The sequence below is a fragment of the Phacochoerus africanus genome, chromosome 8 (genome assembly GCF_016906955.1).
Source record: "Phacochoerus africanus isolate WHEZ1 chromosome 8, ROS_Pafr_v1, whole genome shotgun sequence".
Taxonomy (NCBI): domain Eukaryota; kingdom Metazoa; phylum Chordata; class Mammalia; order Artiodactyla; family Suidae; genus Phacochoerus; species Phacochoerus africanus.
Genome location: NC_062551.1, coordinates 155,005,800 through 155,030,359, shown reverse-complemented (window position 1 = coordinate 155,030,359; position 24,560 = coordinate 155,005,800). Strand labels below are relative to the sequence as shown.

General features: G+C 46.1%; 1 protein-coding gene across 1 annotated transcript in view; it reads left to right on the top strand.

Annotated features, from left to right (window-relative positions):
• C8A (complement C8 alpha chain) overlaps positions 1 to 22,639 on the top strand; it is a 64,023-nt gene extending 41,384 nt beyond the window's left edge. Inside the window, exons 8-11 of the mRNA XM_047792371.1 lie at positions 11,737 to 11,868; positions 13,371 to 13,528; positions 18,051 to 18,273; positions 22,224 to 22,639. Of these exons, the coding sequence (XP_047648327.1) occupies positions 11,737 to 11,868; positions 13,371 to 13,528; positions 18,051 to 18,273; positions 22,224 to 22,375 (665 nt within the window). The 3' untranslated portion in view covers positions 22,376 to 22,639. The remainder of the gene's footprint in view (positions 1 to 11,736; positions 11,869 to 13,370; positions 13,529 to 18,050; positions 18,274 to 22,223) is intronic.
• The last annotated feature ends 1,921 nt before the right edge of the window (positions 22,640 to 24,560 follow it).

Genomic DNA, 24,560 nt, shown 5'->3' with positions numbered 1-24,560 from the left:
GAGAAATGTGTAGTCAGTTGGGAGCTAAGAATAATACAGTGAGATAAATGCTTGAATAGAAGTAAAAACAGTAGATGCACAAAGGAGAGAGCCATCCTCTTTCTGCTTCTCACATTTTCTAGTCTCTAGATACATTCAGACCTGGTCTTCTGAAGTTAGTACTAGCAGGAGCTTGGCCTGTGGAGAATGGGCTTGAAGCTTTCTAAGAGGAGAGAGCTACATGGGAGCAGCTAAAGCAGCAGGTGGGTGAGGACAGGTAGTGGGAGATGAGTGATTCATCCAAAGGCCAAACTCTTTGTGGAAGGCTTGCCCCTGAGCCCAGTGCCTAAATGATAACCATCCGTAGGAGTTCCTGATGTGGCTCAGTGGTAATGAACCTGACTAGCATCTATGAGGACATGGGTTTGATCCCTGGCCCCGCTCAGTGGGTTAAGGGTCCAGTGTTGCTGTGAACCGTGGTAGAGGTCGCAGACACCACTCAGATCCATCATTGCTGTGGCTGTGGCATAGGCCAGCAGCTATGGCTCCAATTTGACCCTTAGCTTGGGAACTTCCATATGCTGTGGGTGTGGCCCTAAAAGACAAATGAGAGAGAGAGAGAGGGAACCATCCTGTGGCTGGATTATGGCAGAAAGAGTGATGGTCTCACTAAACTGGAAATGGCATCAGTGTTGGCCTCCAGGGAGCCACAGAGGATGACAAGCTGCAGAGTGGCCAGCTGCTAGAGCCATGCAAAGGCGAACACTGAGATAGGAGGGTCTCTGCCACTGAACAAGATGGCCAGCATTCAAGGGAGCATGTGCTGGCCCTGCTCAGCGCCCCCGCCCTGCTTACCATGAGGCTATGTTGTACTGAGCTACTTGCTGGTCCCTTGACTTAATCATACTCACTTTCTCCTTTGTGCTGTTCCTTCTACCTGGAACTCTGCTCCCCTCCCCTCTCCCCTTCTTCTTCACCTGGATAGTGCTTATTCATCCTTGGTCTCTTCCTAGGTAGATTTTCTAGGCAGTCTTTCTGTTTCTCCAGTTCTGGGCTGGGAGCCTGTCTTAGGTACTTGAGTGCAGCCAGGATGGAGTTCTATGTATCACACTCTTGGAACTGTCTGTTTCCATGGTGCCTCTTGGGACTGATATGGTGCTGGAGTTTTTCCCATAGGCTGAGGCTGACTCACAGCACAGGCTCAGTGTCTTTCCAGCAGGGGTGGTTCAGAATCCAAACCCACAGAGACTTGGTATCCTCTGGAGCTTTCTTGACACTTTGCAGAGTCAGGGGTGGATTCCTAAAGAGTCTGGGCTGGACTGAACCACAGTAATGGTGAGGTGGACAGGAACATGATTGTGAAGGGTCTTACATTCAGGGCTGAGTGGTCTGGGCTGGCCCCAAAGGTCTTTTGCTATGTCTGCTACCCAACCAATTATCCTGAACAGATAGGCACTAGACTCTAACAAGCTCCAGGCCTTATCCCCCAGTTACCATGACAACCAGGCTTCACAGTGATGGATGGTATTGATTGACTGACAGACTCCTGGTGTCTTGGCTCTGTCCCCAACCCCCTTTAAGTCATTTGCATACACATGGAACTGAGGCTGTCAGCACCATCCTCCTGATTTTGTCCTGATTCTGACTTTCCACCTCTATCACTGAAAACAGCCTCAGCCTGAAGGGAGAAAAAGGTGTGATGGTGTCAAAATTACTCCCAGGGCCACCCTTAGCTCCCTGTCTCCCCATATATAATTTATAATGTGATAGCATGTGGCAAGGAGAAAATGGTCTTTGGACACAGACCTTGGTTCAATCCCGGTTCTACTCTTTACTTACTGTGTAGCTTTGAACAAGTCACCTAAACTATCTAAGCCTTGATTGGCCCATCTCTAAAATGGGCATAGTTGTACGCATTGTGGAGGGATATGTGAATGTTAAAGAACATGTGGAAAATCTGCCCAGCACATTACGTGGGTGTTTCCTCCATCCTCTGCCTTCACTCCCTCTCAGCTTATAATTCAGCTTACTTATACTGCAGAGACATTAAGAAAATTGGGGCTCATAAATTCCTCAGCCTCCCTCATTCTCTGATTTTCTAGTTCAGAATCAGGAACCAACAGCCCAGTCTATGTCTGCGGTGGCTGTTCTGGCAGCAGTAATAATAGTAATGCTGGACAGTCATCGTTAGCTACAAGCCAGGCACTATTCTAAGGGCAATACATGGCACAGGCTAACTCACTTACACTTCACAGAAGCCCTATGAGGTAGCCAGTGTTAAAATCCTCACCTTACAGATGAGATAACCATGGCACAGATAATAGGTGCACATGGACATCTCCAGCTCTGCCAGTGTCCTTTTCAGAGCCTGGCCCTCAGCTATACATACTACTGCCTCTTGTCTTGGCCAAAATCATCTGGAAGGGCCAGGATCCCTGCAGGCAGCCCCTTATTGGGGCAGGTGGAGGGTGGGGGAGTGGAACCTGAGACCGTGGTCCCAACATTGCCCATTGGGAGCATGGATTCCTTTTCTGAGCAGCTTCATAGAATAAGGCAGTCATGGAATGAGGAGCGTGGTGAGGCCACTTATGCCCAATGAAGAAGCTCTTTCTGCAGAGTAAGACTGGTTGGATCAGGTGGAGTGGGCACTAAGTTTGGGGAGAGTGCACCTTGCATCAAACCCTGATCCTTGGGCTTATTAGTCATGGAACTTTGGGCCAGTTACCTAACATTCATAGCAACAGCTAGAAAGATTTGTTGAATGCTTAATGGTAGCAGTCACTGTTTTCAGAGACTCATGTTTAGAAACCACTTTCATCTCCATTGTCAAGTGGGGGAAATGAGGCACAAAGAGGTTCAAAAACTCACCCACAGCCACACTCCAGTGAAGGCTGGAACTCTGACTTCAGAGCTCACATCCTTAACCCCCAAAGTCATTGCCTTTTCCAACCCCAGGGAGCCTATAAAAAAGTAAATTCTTTTATGTGCCATAAGATGAGAAGGCAGGTCTGCTCCCCATTATGCTACCAAAGCATGCTGGTCCCATCAGCTTGTTGTGAGCCTTCAATGAGGTAATGCAGATGTAAGAGCTTTATAAAATATCAACTCTTAATCAAGCATGAGATATTACAAAGATGTGATTTGTATCATTAGCCAAAAAGGAGACCTGGGAATCTCAAAATATTTTAGAGGTATTGTCTAGATGGGCTGGACTCAGTCCCTCCCCGAGCCCTTCTTGGGGAGCTGTCACATGCCAGGCTCTGTGCCGAGCCTTGTAAACCCAAGAGATGACTTTGGAAGTTTGCAGGATAATTGGAACAACAGACTAAAAAATTAACAATTAGTATGATGTGCTAAATCCTATGCTGGGGGAAGGCATGGGGGTACCAGGAGGGACACACGAGAATATCATGAGGACACGGATAAGGGATCCTGGATAGTGAGGGAATGCCTTCTAGAACTGAGTGGGAGAAACTCAGTGAAGGAGCTAAGGGGACTTTCAGAGGGAACAGCACGTGCAAAGGCACGGCTGTGCTTGTACTATTATTCTCAGGTGGTTGGGAAGAAACGTGTTTTAATAGAGAAACAGAAACTCAGAGGGAGAAGGTGAGTTAGCCAACGCTTCCCAGCTCCTACAGCCACAGACCAAACCATCATGTTTTCCAACGTTACGACATGAAATAGACCCTAGGGTTCTTCCTTTCCCTTCTGAGGCTATCTTTGGGGGCAACCAGTGTAGCAAAGCCACAGAGCACAGAGATCACCGTAATCCGAATGGCATTTGTTGGTTGCACAGAGATAAATAATGCATTACGCCTACTGTTTTCCACCTGATGATTTTAATCTGAGGATAGACAGAGAATCGCTGATTCTGGCACCTCAGGAGTCAAGCTGCCTGTTTCTGCCTTGGAGCCACACGGATGCAGCACCTCCATGGAGGTGCGAGGCCACCAGCTCTCACACCTGCACCAGAGCCAAGACTAGGTGTGAAACCAGCAGTAGACATGGTGGTGAGAGGCATGTCCCTTGGGCTTCTGGTCTGACAAGAGGGTACAACCACAGCTCCTCTTGGGACCAGACTAGAGTGGGAAAGAACCCAAGCATCTCCCAGTACTTCTTTGACTGATTTGCATCTTAGCTCCCTCTTTTCTACTCTTGAATTTAGACTGACTCAGCCATTCCCGAGCAGGATCCTGCTGCTGGGGACACAAGCTCTCTGCAGGCTTCTCCCTCTGCTCTCAAGAGCCTCCTTGCTTCGTCTGGCCAATCCCTACTCCTCCTTTTACACTTGCCACTGGTAATTTTCCCCTGACCTCCAAGGAAGACCACCCTGACCCTGCTGCCTTCTTTCAAAGTCTTCATCACACAGAACAAGAATCGTCTGCTTTCCTGTCCATGTCTTCACACTCAACTGAAAACTCAATGACAACAAACACTCCTCGTGGCCCTCTCTTTCTCAGATGCTCAGCACACAGTAAGAAAACATTCAGTATGTACCCAAGTTATCTTAAATATTCCTCAGATGTTCTAGTGTGTTTTTTTTTCTTTTTTAATTGTTTTGTTTTGTTTTGTTTTTTTAGGGCTGCACCCACAGCACATGGAGGTTCCCAGCCTAGAGGTCAAATCAGAGCTACGGCTGCAGGCCTACCACAGCCACAGCAATGCAGGATCCGAGCCGCATCTGCAACCTACACCACAGCTCACTGCCACGCCAGATCCTTAATGCACTGAGCGAGGTCAGGGATCAAACCTGCAACCTCATGGTTCCTAGTGGGATTGGTTTCCGCTGTGCCACAATGAGAACTCCGTTTTTTGTTTTGTTTTTAAAGCTCCCCCTGTGGAAGTTTGCAGGCTAGGGGTTGAATCAGACCTACAGTTGCCAGCCTATGCCACAGCCACAGCAATACTGGATCCGAGCCACATCTGCAACCTTACACCACAGCTTGTGACAATGCCGGATCCTTAACCCCCTGAGCGAGGCCAGGGATTAAACTCTTATCTTCCCAGGGTTCTTGACTCCTGTTGCATTCTTAACATTTCAAAATCATGACTTTCAAGGACACCTTAAAAGACCACTGGTCAAGTCCTCAAACCCTTCTATTCACAGGCCAATGACCAGCTTCTGCATGGCTGGTAGGGGTGCTCACTGCCTCATGAGACAACTCCCATCTCCTTGGCCTCTGAGCGTTGTGGTGATTTATGCCAGGCTGGGCCTACACTTGTCTCCCTGTAGTATCTGCCCTTTTGATCCTAATTCTTGCCCTTGTGAGCACACAAACAAGCCTAATTCCTCTTCCTCAAGACAACCCTTGACAAAGCTGAATCTAGTTCTACTGGTCTCTCTCTCTCTCTTTTTTTTAGGGCCACACTTGTGGCATATGGAAGTTCCTAGGCCAGGGGCTGAATCAGAGCTATAGCTGCCAGCCTACACCACAGCCACAGCAACACAGGATCTGAGCCATATCTGAGACCTACACCACAGCTCACAGCAACACTGGATCCTTAACCCACGGAGTGAGGTCAGGGATCGAACCCACATCCTCATGGATCTAGTTAGATTCATCACCACTGAGCCACAGTGGGAACTTCTCTCCGGGCCTCGTGGAGGTAAACGTCCTATGTCCCCTCAAACATTCCCAGTTTCATCTTTACTGTGGTAAGAACAACATGGGATCTACTCTTGTAATGAACGTTTGTGTATAATATAGAATTCTTAACTACAGCAACAGTGTTGTGCAGCAGGTCCCCAGAAATTATTCATCTTGCAGAGTTGAGATTTTATGCCCATCAATGAGCCACTCCTCATTTCCCCAACCCTTCCCCCCAGAGCACAATTCTATGCTCTGCTTCTATAAGTTTCCCTACTTTCCATACCTCAGATTAAGTGGAATCATGCAGTCTTTGTCCTTCCGTGACTGGCTTATCCCACTTAGCATAATGTCCGTTGTTGCAGATGGCAGGATTTCCTCATTTTCAAAGGCTGAATCATGTCCAGTGAATACCCTCTCTTACTACTTCCTTTTACAAGTGTGGCTCCCAGAACGTAGCACCAGGTTCTGGGCTTCTCTGGCGTCAGAGGGGCTGAGCCCAACCCCTCCTTTACTTTATTCATTACAATTTCCACCTGGTTCCATTGCCCTGCTGAGCTAGAAGTCCTCAAAGACTCTTGGGCCTTTTCTCTCATTCTCCTGCTAAATTGAGTCTATTCTTACTGTGCTCAAGCACGTGGTACACTGTTCCAGGACGAGATGTACGTACGACTTTCCCAACTGAGTCTCATTCTGCTGTGTCTACCCATCAGCCTTCTGAGGGCCTTTGGGATCCTGATTCTTTTTCTCATTTCTTCCTCTGTGTAGGTTCAGTGAGCCTGGATACTAAGTCTGTGCTCAAGACATTGACAAAGACACTGACTTGGACAGAACAGAGGAAGGACAGGACAGAGCTCTCTGTAGGAGCACAGTATGCAATATCTGAACCTAGATGCACTCCATACGCTTCATCTGGGAGACTTGTTTAAAAAGATTGTTGACATCTTAGAAAGGCAGAATCAGAATGGATAGAGGTGGGGCCCAGGAACCTGTATTTTTAATGAGCATTCCAGATGATCTCCACATGTGGCCGGCTGTGGCAAACATCAACTCCAGTTTACTGAGTTCAAAAGCCTGAAACAAATGCCAGTTTGATTTGGTCCGAAGCGGATACCTAAGGAGTCAGCTTGATGAGATGGGGTGGGGCCTTGGCAGAGCATCACCTGGTTCTATAATCTGTCCCCCAAGCTGTGTGCCCACCTGGGCAAGAGCTACACAATTGCTGCAGCCCTTTTTCTGTTCCTTCCCTCACCCCCACCTCTGCTCTTTGCAGCTGTCTCTCTGGTTCTCTGTCTTGGCTTCTAATACCAGCTTCAACACCTGGATTTTGCTACCACCTTTGATCTCCTCCATCCCCACCCCAGCTGGCTGGTCTTGGCTCCCCATGGATGCTTTGTAGACAGCTCTGATTTGGCAATTCCCACCACTTCTGGTGAGTGAGTCCTAGCCTTGGCGTGCTGAAACAAGCACCTCTCGGATCCAAATGAGCTTTCATTTAATGTATTGCCCCACACCTGCTGGCTTCTCAGGGCCCAGACCTTACTTATTCAGATTTGTAGCTCATTCATTTATTTTTCTTTTTTGGCTACCCTCACAACATACGGAGGTTCAAAGGGGTCAGATCCAAGCCAGAGCTGCGATCTACACCAGAGCTGCACCAAACCCAGATCTAAGGCACTGCACTGGGCTGGCAATCAAACCGGCACCTCCACAGGGTCAAGCCAGGTCATTAACCCACTTCACCAGAGTGGGAACTCCTTATTCATGTTATTTCTATTTTCACGGTGTCCACCTTGTCCACCACACAGGGTGCTGGGGGTGGTACATAGTAGGTGCTTACTAAATTTTTCAGCAGAATTTTTTTCTGATGCAATAACTTGAATTAGTACAAGTACCACTAACTCTTCTAAGCAAGACAGACTTGTGCTTGAATCTCAGCACCACTGGTCTTTTCAGCTGTGGCCTTAGACATAATGATTGACCTCTAAGAACCAAGGGCATCTCAATTAAACAGGAGAAGAGTGAGGTAGGCATCTAAGGACACTTTTAGCCCTCAAGTTGTATGGTTTTTAAGTCACCACACCCACCTTGCTGGCTGGTACCCTCCTTCAGGGTCCTTGGGAGGCAATTCTTTGCAGTCAAGTCGTGCTGCTCATATCAAGCTGGAATTCTCTGCTCCCAGCAGCACATGGCAGGCTGTCAGCAGACCCTTCATGAGCATAATCACTCCACAGGCATCCTTCGCCCCCACAAATCAGCCCATCCCATCACTGATTCAGCCGCGCTCCACCACTCACCTAAGTGATGGCTCTGGCTTCTGCCTGTGAATTCCTTTCATCCACTTTTGTTTATCACTGTTGAAGCATTTTTTAATCAAAACAATTAAATATGCTAAATCTTCCTCAATTAGTAATGCATTACAAATTAAAAGTGCTTGAACGGAAACAGCAGAAGCAGCCCCGTGCTTGGTGCTGAGTGCTGGGGGTTCCTAGGCACTGTCGGCTTGGAGTTATTCTGAAACTGCGGGGCAGAGTCACGGAGGGCTGTGGGCGGGAGGGCCTTGGGATGAACAGCCAGTCCAAACCTTTCTCTCCGTAAGTGGGAAATAGAGGACCAGTGAGATTATAGGCCCTTTCTAAGTTCACACAGGATGTCAGGGACTGAGATTGTTTTGTTTAACTTTACCTATCTATCTATTTATTTTAGGGCCACACCCGAGGCATATGGAGGTCCCCAGGCTAGGTGTTGAACTGGAGCTTCAGCTGCTGGCCTACACCATAGCCACAGCAACGGCAGATCCTTAACCCACTGAGTGATGCCAGGGATCGAACCTCTGTCCTCATGGATGCTAGTCAGATTCGTTTCCACTGAGCCATAATGGGAACTCCTGTTTTGTTTTACTTTAAAAAATGTTGTATATATTTAAGATAATTTGCTACCTATAGATATATAGAGATGTCAGATATATACACACAGTGAAAATGATTATTATAGTCAAGCTAATTAACATAACTTCTCACACAGATATGTGTGTGATGAGAGCACCTGCAATCTACTCTCTTTGCAAATTTGCAATATTCAACACAACATTATGAAGGAGAGTTGTCAGGCTGTACATTAGATTTTTTTCTTTCTTTTTTTTGGGGGGGAGGCTTTTAGGGCCTCACTTGCAGCATATGGAAGTTCCTGGGCTAGGGGTCCAATCAGAACTACAGCTGCTGGCCAATACCAAAGCCATGGCAATGTGGGATCTGAGATGCATCTGTGACCTACACCACAGCTCACAGCAACACCAGATCCTTAACTCACCGAGAAAGGCCAGGGATTGAACCCACGTCTTCATGGATACTAGTCAGATTCATTTCTGCTGAGCCACAGGGGGAACTCCCATGTACATTAGATTTTTATGCTGATTCATCCTACATAACAGCAACTTTATGCCCTCTGACCAGCATCTCCCCATTTCCCTCACCTCCCCACCCCAGCAACCCCCTCTCTACTTCTGCTTCCATGTATTTGACTTTTTTAGTGTTCACATGTAAGATTACATAGTTTTTTTTTTTCTTTTTAGGTATGGCTTATTTCACTTATCACAATGTCCTCTAATTTCATCCACATTGTCGCAAATGGCAAGATCTCTTTATGTTTTAAGGCTGAATAATTATTTTTAAATATATATATGGGATATATATAGCATATAGACATATATACACACATATAATATACAATAATTATATACTGTTATTATAGATTTATTTTATATATTTAAATAATAATTATTTATTTATATATAATTATAATTGCATATATTTAATAACTTATCCATTCACCTGAGTGACTGGGATTTGAAGTCAGGATTTCTGACTTCTACAATTTCCATCAGAAGCCCTTACAAAAGGACTCATGGCATTCATTTAAGCACTCATTTTTTTTCATCCATCAATTATTTATTCTGAAAATAGTTACTGAACTCCTCCTCCATGGAAGACATCATGCTGCGAGGCTGAGGAGAGTGTGAATAAGATGCCAGTCCTTGACCTCAAAGAGTCTGCAGCTTAATGCAAATGCAGGCGAGTAAACTTGCTGCTCGATACTCCCTTGAAAATATTGACTCTAATCCTTTGCTCAATTGAATTACAACCTAAATTATTTTTCCTTTGTGCTTGCCAGAATAATACACTGATTGGTAATAATTATTGTATACATGCAGTTAAAAGTAATGACATGGTGAAAATGCAGACTCCAGTTTACAACCTTCAGAAGGCTTTGGCTAAAGAGGAACTTGAACTCTGCAGCAGTGGTCACTAACTTGCTCCAGTCTACTTTTCTAGCCTTATCTTGCCAGCTGACCAAGGGTTAGAAAATCAGCTCTGTTTACCTACAGATTATGGGATCAAGGCAAAATGACATCACGGCTTTGAGCATTATGTTCCTCAGCTGCAGAATGCAGATTCCACAGCGGCTTCTTAGATATACACAAATGCAGAGACAGCTAATGTGCAACTCACAGTTCTCAAAGGGTCAGAAGTCAGGCAGCTTCTCCATGGAGATCCATCCATCTTCTGACAGCACTCTGGCCCCTCTGGGGTGCAAAGACGACCTGGACAAAAATAACTGGGGACAAATATGATCACTCAGGCAAACAAAGCATATGAGTAGCTCTGAAGAAAGAGAGAAATGTTCTGACCCAAAAATGCTTCATGGAACTAGAGACTCTCACACTAAGTAAAGTAAGGCAGAAAGAGAAAGACAAATACCATGGGATAGCATTTACATCTGGAGTCTAATATACGGCACAAATGAAACTTGCCACAGAAAAGAAACTTATGGACCAGGAGAACAGACTTGTGGTTGCCAAGGGGGAAGGGGAGGGGGAGGGAGTGGGTTGGACTGGGAGTCTGCGGTTAATAGATGCAAACTATGGCATTTAGAGTGGATAAGCAATGAGATCCTGCTGTGCAGCACAGGGAACTATATCTAGTCACTCCTGATGGAGCATGATGGAGGATAATGTGAGCCAAAGAATGTATATATATGTGTGTGTGTGTGTGTGTGTGTGTGTGACTGGTTCACTTTGCTATACAGTAAAACCAGCCATTATAAACCAACCATAATGGAAAAAATAAAAATCATTTAAAAATTAAAAAAAACCAATGGAGTTCCTGTTATGGCTCAGGGGAAACGAATCTGACTAGCATCCATGAGGACGCAGGTTTGATCCCTGGACTTGCTTAATGGGTTCAGTATCCAGTGTTGCTGTGAGCTGTGGTGTAGGTTGCAGATGTGGCTCGGATCCTGCGTAGCCCTGGCTGTGGCACAGGTCAGCAGCTACAGCTCTGATTGGACCCCTAGCCTGGGAACCTCCATATACCATGGGTGTGGCCCTAAAAAGACAAAAAATAAAAAAAGAAACACACACAAAAATGCTTTGTGGAATAAATGATATTTGAATTGGAACTTAAAGAGACTTTAGAAAGACGGTGGAAAAGGAGCGAGGAAGGGGCAACATGTGCAAAAGTGGTGCTGATCACGGGCCAGGCACTGTGCCAGGCACAGGGGTACATGGAGATGCATGAGGTAGAATCACTGTCTCGGAGTTCCCGTCGTGGCTCAGTGGTTAATGAATCCGACTAGGAACCATGAGGTTGCAGGTTCAATCCCTGGCCTTGCTCAGTGGGTTAAGGATCCGGCGTTACCATGAGTTGTGGTGTAGGTTGAAGACGTGGCTCGAATCTGGCTTTGCTGTGGCTATGGTGTAAGCCGGTGGCTACAGCTCTGATTTGACCCCTAGCCTGGGAACCTCCATATGCCGCGGGAGTAGCCCAAGACATGGCAAAAAGACAAAAAAAAAAAAAAAAAGAATCACTGTCTCAAGGAGGGTCAGTGGAGAACATGCAAAGGAGAGGGGATTAGCACTTTTGACCAGCTAGTGTGTGCAATACATATTCCTTCTCATTTCAAGACTCTGTGCCCTGGAATAATACAGAAGAGAACAATGAATTTGGGTTAAAGAACTGGGATTTCAATCCAGATCTCTTAGACTGCAAAATCAAAGCTGGCTCACACTGCTGTAAACTAGTGAGCTATGAGCTACCACCACGAACTGGTTGCCTATAGTCACTGTCTTTCAGCGTCTCAGTGTTTTGTGTTTCTCTGCTTCCTGTTGCAGGTGTTACCAGCGATGATGTCACGTCATGCTTTGGAGGGTCTTTTGGCATCGACTATGACAATACAGATAACTTAAAAATTACAGGAAGTTTATCAGGAAAACATTGTAAAAAACTTGGAGGTGGCCACAGAGGCAAGTATTGCATAATGTGTTTCCCAAAAAGAGAAGCCAGATTTTCCCTTGGACACATGATCCGGGCATGTCCACTATCCCCTCCTCCCTCAATTGATTCCACTTTGGTCAATGGTCATACTGCATATCTGCTGAATACCCCTATCCACTGACCTTCAGCGGTCCAATTTTGAATTCTCCATGGGCTGAGATCACCTTGGAAATGCATGACTTCATATGGTGCAACCCTCCTAAATTTCAAACTAGACTAAGTAAGATCTGGGATGAAAGGAAGGTGCAGATGGCACTGGGAAAGTCAACTGATGAGATGAAGGCCCATCAGGTACAGTCCAGAGGGAGGAGATGAGTTTGCCAAGAGAGAAGAACGTGGTTACCAAGGCCAAGCTCGAAGAAGAGTCATTAGAGAAAGATTGTACAAAAACCTTTTGTGGTATATCCTAAACAGGTCATGATGAGTGTTCATGTTTTCATTCATTCATTCATTCATGCAACATGTATTGAGTATTTTTTCCCAGGTGGGAGACACAGAGGATGCAGGGATGATGAAATAGTTTATAGTATAGTGGATGAGCAGATGAGGTTCAAGTTATCCCCCTTGCATTAGGCTGCTCATGCATCAGGTCCTTAAGTCAAATCCTTCTTCTCTCTAATGCCCTTCCCTCCTCTCTCCATTTACCTGCCACAATTTATCCACTCTTCCAGACAGCACATCTTTTTTCCTTACCACTTCCCCACCCATGCTATAGATCTGACCACATGTTTCTCTGGACCACTACTGAGTCCCATAGAGAAATCTGTCATAGCACCCACAATATTTGATTGAAACTATTTGGCATAGAGCAGGCACTGAATAAACATTTGACATGTGAATGAATGAATGAATGAATGAATAAATGAATGAGTGAACCATCATGTATTTTTTAATTACTTAATGAATTTTATTACATTTATCGGCATACAACAATCATCACAACCAAATTTTACAGCATTTCCATCCCAAACCCTCAGTGCATCCCCCCATCCCCCAACCTGTCTCATTTGGAAATCACAAGGTTTTCAAAGTCTGTGCAACAGTATCCGTTCTGCAAAGAAGTTCATTGTGTCCCTTTTTTAGATTCCACATGTCAGTGATAGCATTTGATGTTGGTGCCTCATTGTCTGACTGACTTCACTTAGCATGATAATTTCTCGGTCCATCCATGTTACTGCAAATGCCATTCTTTCTTTCCTTTCATGAACCATCATGTATTTTCCCCTCTTCTCCCTCTTCCCTGTTGGGCTGGATGGTCTTCCAGTGTCTCCTCTAATCCAGAGGATGGTCTGTTTCCCAGTCTTGATGCTTCTTTTCTGCCTTGTCCTGTTAGTTAACTGAAAGGTACAAGAATGGGAGACAACTCTAAGGAGAGCACTTGAACTTTGCTCCAAATCTCAGTAGTGGGGCTTGCCAGCCAGTCCTTTGTCTTTTGAGAAAGTGAGCTAATGTGGTTATTCTCTCAATGCAGAAGACGAAGAGAGCAACACGGCTGTGGAAGACATCATTTCTCGGGTGCGAGGTGGCAGTTCTGGCTGGGGCAGTGGCTTGACGCAAAACAGCAGCATCATTACATACCGTGCCTGGGGGAGGTCATTAAAGTATAATCCTGCTGTTATTGATTTTGAGGTAAGTCTTTTCGCAGTTGAAGAAACTCTACGTCCACGAGGAATGAAAGTGAAGCAGACCAGATCATTTCATATTTCTTATTATGAGTCCATCAAAGAACAAGATTAAATGTAACGGCACACTGAACTGGTGGCCTTCCCCACGCTTGCCTGGAGGTGGGAGTCGAGACCCGGGCCTCAGGAAAGCTGGGGTCACATGCTTACTATCTGGTCAGTGCCTAGTTTTTCACTAGTACTCCCAGAATTTCTGCAGGATTAGGCTACCTTATAAAAATAGGAGCTTACCTTTATATACAGAAGGCTCTTAAAAATCACCTCTGTTAAGTTGGAGGTTGGCAAACTTTTTCTGTAAAGGAGCTGAGAGTAAATGTTTTAGGCCTTGTGGGCTACGTTCAGTCTCCATCATATAAGTTCTCCTACTTTTTTTTTTTTTCAACATTCTAAAAATGTCAAAATCATTCTTAGTTCAAAGGCCATACAAAAACAAGCTGTGCGCTGAATGTGATCCCAAATTACAATTGGCTGCTCAAAATGATCTCATTACAATGAACCTCTAGCACAGACTGATTTCCCCATTGAAAAGATTAAGAAACTGAGGTGCCAAGTAATCAAATGAACAGTTTCAGGTCACAGAGCTTAGATGTGGCAGTACCTGGATCCAAGACCTTTGGCCTTCAGGTCCGGTTCTCACGACCCTTTGTCTTCCACTTCCTTAAAGCCATGGTTCTCAGCCACTGGGGGCCACGTCTGGAGACACTTGGGGTTGTAACACTCAGGAAAGTGCTACTGGCATCTAGTGGGTAGAGGTCAGGGATGCTGCTAAATATCCCACAACACACAGGACAGCCCCACAGCACAGACACATCTGGTCTCAGATGTCAATAGCGACAAAGTTGAGAGAGCTTGCCTTAAATCTCTAACCCCAGCAAAAGAAGTCAAGTTGTATTCAAACTGCAAAGAAAGTGGATTGTTCTATCAGTACTAACACACTCTTCTAGTCATATGCAAGCATAGTTCATTAGAAGAAAAGAGTTGAATTTTGGACTTTTAAATATTATTGTTTTCCTTGCCCGTTTTCCCAACTCTTGCTCATTTTCTACATCTTGTTAAAATTCCAGGTGTGCATACATTCCTTCTCTTAAAATATATACCAATACTTAAACCTAAAAAATCTATTATAACAGCCTCTTCTCTACGAAGAAAGAGGTCAGATGGATTAACTCTGATTTCATCTCTTCTCCAATAAGTAAGGGACCATTTTCACGCACCTGTAATTCACACAGGGTCTGAAAATTGCTATCACCAAGCTATTAGTGATTTGGGCAAAACTGTAAAATTGATATCAGGAGCAATATATAAACTTTCATGGGCAAGAGGTGAACTCTTTGTTTGCTTTGAGCAAAACGTCCAAGGCGACAGAATGACATACATGATTTGAAGAAGACCCGATACTGTCTTTTGGGAAAGAGAATCTGGGTTTGGGGTGAGAAAGGTATTGTTTGGCTTGGGTCAGTCACCTTCTTGATGTGTGACCCTGAATGAACGCCTTCATTTTCTGAGCCATGGTTTTCTGCTTTATAGCTTGGGGATAATAAAATGCTACATCCCAAGGTTAGGGAGAGAGGATTGAGTACTTAGTAAATGTCAGTTGAGGAAACAGGTTTGTGGAGGTTAAGTAAGCTGTGCTGGGTGAATGGCACAGCCCAGCTGGGGCCAAGATGGACTGATTCTAATAACCATGATCTCTTCACAACCCATGATACTCCCTGAGAAATCTGGACTTGCTGCATGAATCTACCAGCGGGTCACAGAGCAGGAGACCGACACAGCTAGAGCTGCACTTTGAAAAGAAAATGCTGGGAGTTCCCATAGTGGCTCAGCAGGTTACAAACCCAGCTAGAATACAGGAGGATGGATTCTCTCCGTGCGTTAAGGATCCAGCATTGCCGTGAGCTGGATCCAGATGTGGCTCAGATACTGCATTGCTGTGGCTGTGGTATATAGGCTGGCAGCTGCAGCTCTAATTCAACCGCCAGCCTGGGAACGTCCATATGCTGCAGGTGTGGCCCTGAAAAGAAAAAAATAAAAGAATAGAAAAGAAAAAGAGAAAGAAAATGTTCACAGAGGTATGAAGGATGAAGGAAAGAGAGAGAGAGACAGACTTGAGCATGGAGAAGAGGCCATTCAGGTGTTATCTGGAACCTGATGCTCAGATTTGAAAGCGTGTCTTATTCACCTGTATATTCCCAGAGCTTAGCTCTGCTTATTTATGGCAGGTCCTGGATTGAGTGAACCTAGGAATCACGCTCTGTTATGAGGCTGCATATATTATTACACAATAGGTTATGTTAGAGTGTGCTGCTATGTCACACTACCTGCCTTCTCTGACTGTTCTCTCATTTGTAAAGTGGAAACAAGATTATTGCCAGTATCATTTCAAGCTCTAACATCCTAAGAATCTTTTTCTCCATCCCTCTTCCCTTTGTAAGCCCTACCACCCCTTCCTGAAGAGAGCTCCCTTTCTTCCTGCTGAGGGTCTGGGTGCTGAGGCCCATTGGAAGGTCAAAGGCAAGGTGCCCGATGGTCCTGGCCTTCTCTGGAACTAAGAGTTGGCTTTAACTAGGGCAACTCATGCTGCACTGATTTCCTAATCATGGGGCCAAATTCCCTGAACGGTCAGGAATGGTCTTTTTCCCCTGGCTGGGAGCCCAGCCAGTCCTGACATGGCCAGCCTGGTGACCTCAGCCACAGCCCCTGATCACAGATCAAGGTTTGTTTGCCACAGGACCCTGTGTACGCATTTCCAGGAAGGCACTGCACGTGTCCTTGCTGACTTCTGATTCTCAAGAAGTGGGTTTGCTGCCGCGGGGCTCAGCCCCATCTCTGAATGGCTCTGTGACCTTCACAGACCTCCCTTCTCAGAGACCCCTGTAAAATGAAAGCTCTGGAAAAGAGTTTTCATTTTGCAATTATGTGTTAAAACATACAGCTTTATAAGCATGCTAAAGATAATCATATATAGACGCAATTTGAAAAAATATAGGCTTTTTTCTTTCACTACCATCACATCTCATAAAAATGGTGCCTTATTTTACACTGTTCTTCCTCTTTGCAGCTGTATTTCACATTCATTGCTTCCTTAGATTCTCATATGAATTTTGAGAAGAATTTTTCTATCTTATAGAAAACAGGGCTCAGGCTTAGAGAGGGGCAGTTATGAGTTCTGGCCATACAGCTGGGAAGTGAGCAGCATTTATTTATCTTTGACTATGTGACGGGCCTTCTGCATCTCAACTTTAATTCTCAAAAGAAACCTGGAGTGCAGGACTGTAATTCTCAGTTTACAGGTGAGGAAGGCAGGCTCCATGTGTGATGTGACAGAGATCACACAGCTAGAAGAAGCAGAGCTGGGTTTGAAACCAGATTTTCCAGTTCCAGATTCAGTGTTCTCTGCTTATATCTACGACCTCCCAACCAGAGGTCAACTTTGCCTGGGGACTTTTGGCAATGTCGGGAGACAGTTTTGGTTGTCATGTATAGAAGGTACTACTGGCCTCCAGTGGTTGGAGGCCAGCAATGCCGCTAGACAGCTTGCAATGCACACCCCTGCCCACAAAGAACCGTCCAGCTGGAAATGCAATAGTGCCGAGGCTGAGAAGCCCTGGACTAGTCCTGCCTAGAATGGGTTGCCACAAATGTAAATGACTCCACTGATCTCCCCCCCCCCACACACACACACGCAGGCAGACACCACAGTCACATCATTAGGGGTGGTGCTCAGCAATGCAACACAACGGTCTATCAAGGACTTTATCAATTCCTGGAGTTCCTGTTGTGGCTCAGCAGTAACGAACCCGAGTAGGATTCATGAGGATGTGGGTTCAATCCCTGGCCTTGCTCAGTGGGTTAAGGATCCAGCATTGCTGTGAGCTGTGGTGTAGGTCACAGACATAGCTCAGATCTGGCATTGCTGTGGCTGTGGTATAGGTCAGCAGCTGTAGCTCCAATTCAACCCCTAGCCCAGGAACTTCCATAAACTGACGGTGCAGCCCTAAAAAGCCAAAAAAAAAAAAGACCTTATCAATTCCTGCATTAAAAAAAAAAGCAAAAAACCATAAACACAAACACACATACCTACAAATACTTCATACTCTTCCCACTTCCTAACAGTGCTGGAAGGGGCAGATGAGTTGGCACAGCTTCTGAGCTCTCATATTCCTCTGGGGTGTAGGAACCACAGGTTTCCAAGTTAAGTAGGTCCATGTTCAGTGTGATCTGTTGTGTGGTCCTGAGCTGGTCACTCAAACACTCTGAGCCTCCACTTCTTCATCCCTGAAGTGGGGAGTTTAGTGCCTGCTTCATAGAGTGGCGGTGAGGATCCAATGTGGTGGTGGGTAAAGTTGAGTGTCTGGCTCTGTGCCTGGCATGTAGCAGGACTTCCAGAAGTTTGATGGCCAGTCCTAGGGCCCTGGGAAGCTGGACAGAGCCCAGGGAGGGGCCCTATGCTCTTTCTGTGCCCACAGATGAAGCCCATTTATGAGATACTGCGCCACACAAACCTGGGGCCCCTGGAGGTCAAGCGCCAGAACCTGCGACGGGCCTTGGATCAGTACCTGATGGAATTCAACGCCTGCCGCTGTGGGCCCTGCTTCAACAATGGCGAGCCCATCCTCGTGGGTACCAGCTGCCGGTGTCAGTGCCCTGTGGGTCGCCAGGGCCTTGCCTGTGAGCAAATGAAGTCAGAGGGTAAGGCCCGTGCATCTTCCCACGAAGGTTCAAGCCTATCCCAGTTTGGAGGGGCCAGCACAGAAGGGACCACTGGGGTCCCCAGCTTCTCTGTTCTGTGCCCTCTTGTCCACCACTCTAAGAACCCACATTCTGAGCTTTATGGGTGACACTTCCCCCCACATTTAATGGCTTTTATGCTTTCTCCCTGCCATGAGGATCCTCTCTCAGATGAGCACTGGTTTTTACCACGGTGTATATGGACACCGGACTCATTTCTGGAGGGATATGTTAGTGTCCTTGCACGGCCACAACAGATTATCCAAAGCTGGGGGGCTGAAAGCAATGGGAATGTGTCGTCTCCCACTGGGAAATTAGAAATCCCAAATTCAGGTGTCTCGGCAAGGTTGATTTCTTCTGGAGTTTCCGCTGGGGAATCTGCTTTGTTCTTCCCTTCCAGCAACCCCTGGCCTTCCTTGGCCTCCGGCTTCACCATTCCTGCCTCTGCCTCTGTCTTCATATGGTGTTGTCCACCCTACATCTGTTTTCTCTTCTTATGAAAACACTAGTCACTGAATTAGGACCTACCTTAATCCAACATGACATCATCTTAACCTGATTTCATCTGCAAAGTCACTATTTCCAAATAAGGTCACCTTCACAGGTAATGAGGTTGGGCCTTGAACATATCTTTGGGCAGGGGGGGAGGAGGCACACAATTCAGACCACTGCAAGGATAAGTAAGTTGTCATTATAGTACAAGGAATTACAACTAAAAACAATGTTGGACAAGTAACATAACAATTAACATTTAAACCATTAAACATATATGGCTGCAGCACAAACCATCTGGCACCAGAAAAGAAAGTTCTCAAACAAGGGTTAGAAATCCATATCTCTTGGAGTTCCCGTCGTGGCGCAGTGGTTAACGAATCCGACTAGGAACCATGAGGTTGTGGGTTTGGTCCCTGCCCTTGCTCAGTGGGTTAACGATCCGGCGTTGCCGTGAGCTGTGGTGTAGGTTGCAGATGCGGCTCGGATCCCGAGTTGCTGTGGCTCTGGTGTAGGCCGGTGGCTACAGCTCCGATTCAACCCCTGGCCTGGGAACCTCCATATGCCGCGGGAGTGGCCCAAGAAATAGCAAAAAGACCAAAAAAAAAAAAAAAGAAATCCATATCTCTTGAAGAAGAAGAAGTCTAGAGACCTGACGGACTTACTGAGAGACACAGGTTAATTGTTTCTTCTTTCTGGGGCCCCTCTTTCTCATCTATGTTTCCTTTGAGCTCCAAGAATCTCTCTGCATGTGCCAGTCCTTCAGTTTCCAATATTCCTTACACATTCGGTACATGGAATGATGGCAAAAAATAAGGGCTACCAAATCACTGCAAAAATCAATCTCAATGGGCAACTGCAATGAAGAAAATGTAAAAGATGCCTAGATGGGAATAGCTAAGGGACTACATAGAACAACCTGTTGAAGCACAGAGTGGATGGGATGGCAGCCTGGTTTTAAAATGAGATGATGGTGGATTGCAATTTTCTCATTGGGAAAGTCATTCTAAATGGGAAGCAAGGTAGCATAACTCTGGTGTCCAATAGGCCTTTGCATCCCCGTGCTGCCAGCTCTCAGGTGGGTGAGCATCCTCTGCAAAATGGGGATGACAGTGGTCCCCACCTCACAGGTTGTACTGAAGATTAAACTAGCTACCTCATGCGGCAAGCCTAGTCTAGTAAGTAAGAAGGGAGCACACCATCGGTAGAAGATCTGTCCTACACTGGTGCCATGTCCAAATCCCTCTCTTGGTGGCTGAAAGGAATACACATTGGGTCCCAACAAGCTTCCAGGTGTCCTGTGGGAGGGATTCTGAGAGGGGTGAGCCAAGGTGGTGAGTGCATTCCAGCATCCTTGGGAAGGAGGATGCAGAAAGTAAAAACCAGGCAGAACAACTACCAGGGCCAAGCCTGTAACAGTTTGCTCACATGAATTGAAGAAAAGGACCACCTGTTAGGTGGGGAAATTGGGGGAAACAAAGAAAACCACTCAGGATGGATTCTGCCCACCTCCAGGGCCCAAGGAGTTTTTGAGCTTTCCAGAAGCATTTGGGCAGGGTTTCAGCCCCTATTTGCCTCATTGGCCAGGGCACTCTCTCAGAGGGTTCCAAGGGTCAGTGAACAGAAAAAGAATGCGTTCTGTACCAGGCACTTAGTGCAACCCCTCTTGTGCATGAACTCCTCTATTCCCCCGAGAATATTATGAGATGAATGCTATTACTGCCCCGATTCACAGATGAGGACAGTGGAGGCAGGAAGAAGGTGAGATAACTTGCTGACTTACCTAGCTGGGGAGCATCGGAGTCAGAATTTGGACCCAGGTGGTCTGATGCTAGGACCCAATCTCTCAAATTTACATTCTACTCATTTGTATCCAAAGATACAAAGAGACAGGAAATGGGAGAAGAGGCCAGAGAATCTGAGCGTATTATCCTTTTGGGGATATCCTTTTGGGGAGTGGAGAGGGAGGGTACAGCCCAGGTCATGGTTATCAGGCTGAGCTGGCAGACATGAGCCCCACCTGGGTAAGTGTAACAGGTAAGGAAGGGCCCTCAGAGCCAGGGACTTGCTTGGACCCCTGTCCATTAGCACCAAGCAAAGTGAACTAGATATGCCTCCTCAGTGATCCAGTGCCAGGCTTGGTTGTGGCCATGCTGAGTCACATATAAGCACGATGGGCACTGGCGAAGAAGGACATGATGCCAGTGATCTGGGGGGGTGGCAGGGCGCAGAGGGCTGGGCCCTCCCTCAAGCCCATTTCTCCTGCAAGCTTACAGTCAGTTGCAGGCAGTTCCCAGCTGTGCCATTAACTTTGCTCCAGGCACGGTTTAGATGACAGGTGGCCCTGAGGCCATCGAACTGAACTTTCAGCTGGACAGAGATCGATCTGGCAAGGAAATCTAAGGCTGGGGACTCGGCCACCATGGAGCCCCATTGACGTAGGTCCCCAGGGATTTTTCCCAGCAAATTTTTGCCTGTGGGGACCCAGGAGGAGAAGTGGGAAGAAATAGAGAACCCTGCTGTGGCTGCCCCACGAGGGAGTGTAATTACAGAGCTGGAAGGGACTTGAAGATAATCTAATCCAATGACATTCACACTGGGATCTGAGGAAACTTGGGGTCTTACAGGGGCTGCCCCAGGGGAGCAGGGCAAACCTGATAGACACCCCAGCTTCAAACAGAACAGCTCCACTTTCATTTGCTTCCATGTTGAGGCCCATATAAGATTTCATTTAAGCAAAAAAAAAAAAAAAAGTAATGAAAAAAAAAGTGATTGAAAAACCCTACTGGATTAGTCCATCCTTCTCCTCTACAGAGGTGAAAACTAGGCCGAGAGAGGAGATGGGCTGGCTCAAAGGCACAGGACCAGCATGAGGCAGCAGCCCCAGGCTAGATGGATGGCAAGTGCTGGACGTCCAGAGACAGCCCATGGTCAGTGCACACGTTCTGATGCTCTGGGCAGAGAATCTGTCACCCACCATGGCCCTATCGTCGGAGTCTGAGGGTGCTTGGTATGCAAACCCTCATTTAAAAGCCCAGCAATCCTTGCCATGGGGTTGACTGGCTGGCCTTTGTCTGTGAAGCCCTGCTGGGGTGTGTTGCCTGTTTTTGACACCCTCCACTGGCTTGGCGTCATTCTTCCAGAAAAGCATGCCTCCCTGACTAGCTCTGCCATCCATCTTTCATGGAACTGTGGGTTCCAATTTCATGAAATGGGCTCCCAGTGGCCTCTTCTCACTCCATCTAGAGTTTCAAATTAAGTGCAAGGCGGCGAGCACAGAGGTCTTGGTTGGCTACACCGAGGCATTCTCCCCATGGAGAGACTGCAGACCACTCTAGGGCAGTGGGATACGCCTCCCTCCTAACCCAGCTGCTGCTTAGATGCTAACCCCCTGCTCCTCTGGGAATTTATCTGTGCAGGAGCCAAGGCTGATGGTCGCTGGAGCTGCTGGAGCTCCTGGTCTGCTTGCAGATCGGGCACCCAGGAAAGGAGGAGAGAGTGCAACAACCCTGCACCCCAGAATGGAGGTGCCTCGTGTTCAGGCCACAAAGTGCAGACCCAGGCATGCTGAGGGCCTCTGGGCACAGGCTGGAACCCACCCAGCAGACGTCGCCGCCGGCACCGACCACTGGATACAGACCTCACTCCGCTGAGAGAAGATGCCAATCAACGTGGACTTTTTCTCTGTCCTGCCAGCTTCCAGGCTGAAGACTGGGCCGTGCCAGCTACACCCAACTGTTCTGTTACTCACAAAACTCAGTCAGTCACAACTGGGGGTTGAGAGTTAACTAGTGTTAACTGCTCGCGACACTTTGGGTCATTAAAGAAAAGAGAAAAAGGAAAAATCTCAGTCCATGTGTTAGAGGAACTTATAGGATGTTACAAGCACAAGGCAGGCAGATGATCCTGAAACCATCACTGGCCAATAAAACAAAGTATGATGAGAATGATCTCAGTTCTCTGCTAACAATATTTGCTCATTCGTAGAACCACGGTTAGTTGGTAAGACAAGCAGACATACTCACTGCTCTGGCTCTGGTTACAGCTGTGGTACGGATTCGATCCCTGCCTCCCTGCCTGCGAACTTCTGCACGCAGGGCACAGCCCCCCCCCCCAAAAAAAATATATATATAATATATATATAATATATTATAAATATATATATACAGACAAACTGAAATGAGGAGAGAAAACTTGACTTCAGTTTCTTCAGGACAGAAAAGATTAACTTCAATTCTTTCAACTTCCCTTCAATGGGACTCAGCATTTTCTTGTATTCCTTCAACTGGTCTCTCTTGTTTGCTTGAGTTCCCTTCCACAAACCTGATCTTTCTCACAGTTATTTTCTCACAGCATGCTATTCTTTTCCTCCACTGCCTGTTCACATTAGTAATTATATATTGGGTCCCACACCTCCCGTGACTTTATAACCTGCATCCCAGGGACGGTAATCTTGAAAACAGGATTCAGGGTTGTCTGGTTCAGAACTGCATCCCCAGAGGTCGGGGCTGTGCCATGGATTGGAGGGACTTAACAAGCCTCTGCGGATGAAGTGAGAGGATGAACTCAAAAGTCAGTTCAAAAATGTGGTCCCTCAGTCAACCTCCCAGAGTGGACAGCAGATCTGGAGGGACCAATGAGTGCACCTGTTCTGACTCCCCCGTGGGAGACCCAGTCACACCAGCCTGCCCAGTGTCCCCACAGCACTCCAGTCAGGCCTCAGAGAATGTGTGTGTTACACAGGATTTTCTATTGACCCATAAGTTTCCTGTATAGACTGTGAGCTCCTTGAAGGTGGAATCTGCACTAGCAGTTGGTACAGGAAACATCTGTTGACTAACATATATACTGGTGCTCCCAACCCTTCCAGAATCCTCAGTCTTTTTAGGATGAAAATAAGATATCTATATCTATACACATAAAGACACACATACACACATACATGTATATATGCATATGCACGTGTGTGTGTGTATAAATAAATGTATACACACAAGAAACAACTAGAAGAAGCTTTAGGGCCACAGGAAATGAACTGCTGAGTTAATGCAAAATGTATGACACGTAAAATAAGCGCCAAAGGAGGCCAGGTGGGAGAGAGTTACTTTTACTTGTGTGTATTTTATAGATAAAATGGGGGTTGACCCAGACCTTGAGGGGGTTTTGAGCTAAGAGGAGATGTTTAAGACAGAAAGTCAGCATGCCACAAAGTTTGAACTTGAGAAAGAATATTAGGGGTGTGTGGAAATGTTTATGTTTTGGAAATGGGGCATGGGGAATAAAATAAGTTATCTAAAATACCTAGCACAATGCCTGTCACACACAAAATTATTAGATTCACTCTTATGGCTATTGTTGTAATTATTAATTAAGCTTATAGCTTAGAAGTTTATTTCTGAACTCTTTAGCTCTATCTAAGAGAAGGAAAAAAAAAGTCTCCCATCTTGTCATTAATTTACCTTTTACTTTTTAAATTAATTTCCATTAATAATTAACTTCTATTCATTATTTACTGTGGAGCAGTAGCTACATGTTAGAAAGTGACAAGAGACTGAACTGGCCAGGCCAAGTGGGCAATTTACAGAGGACACTCAAGCTTGATATAAAGTGGCAGTTCTTAGGGCTTAAACTCCAAAATATAAAAACAACTCATACAATTCAACAATAAAAAACAAACAACCCAATCAAAAAATGGGCAGAAGACCTAAACAGACATTTCTCCAAAAAAGACATATGGATGTCCAGCAGGTACATGA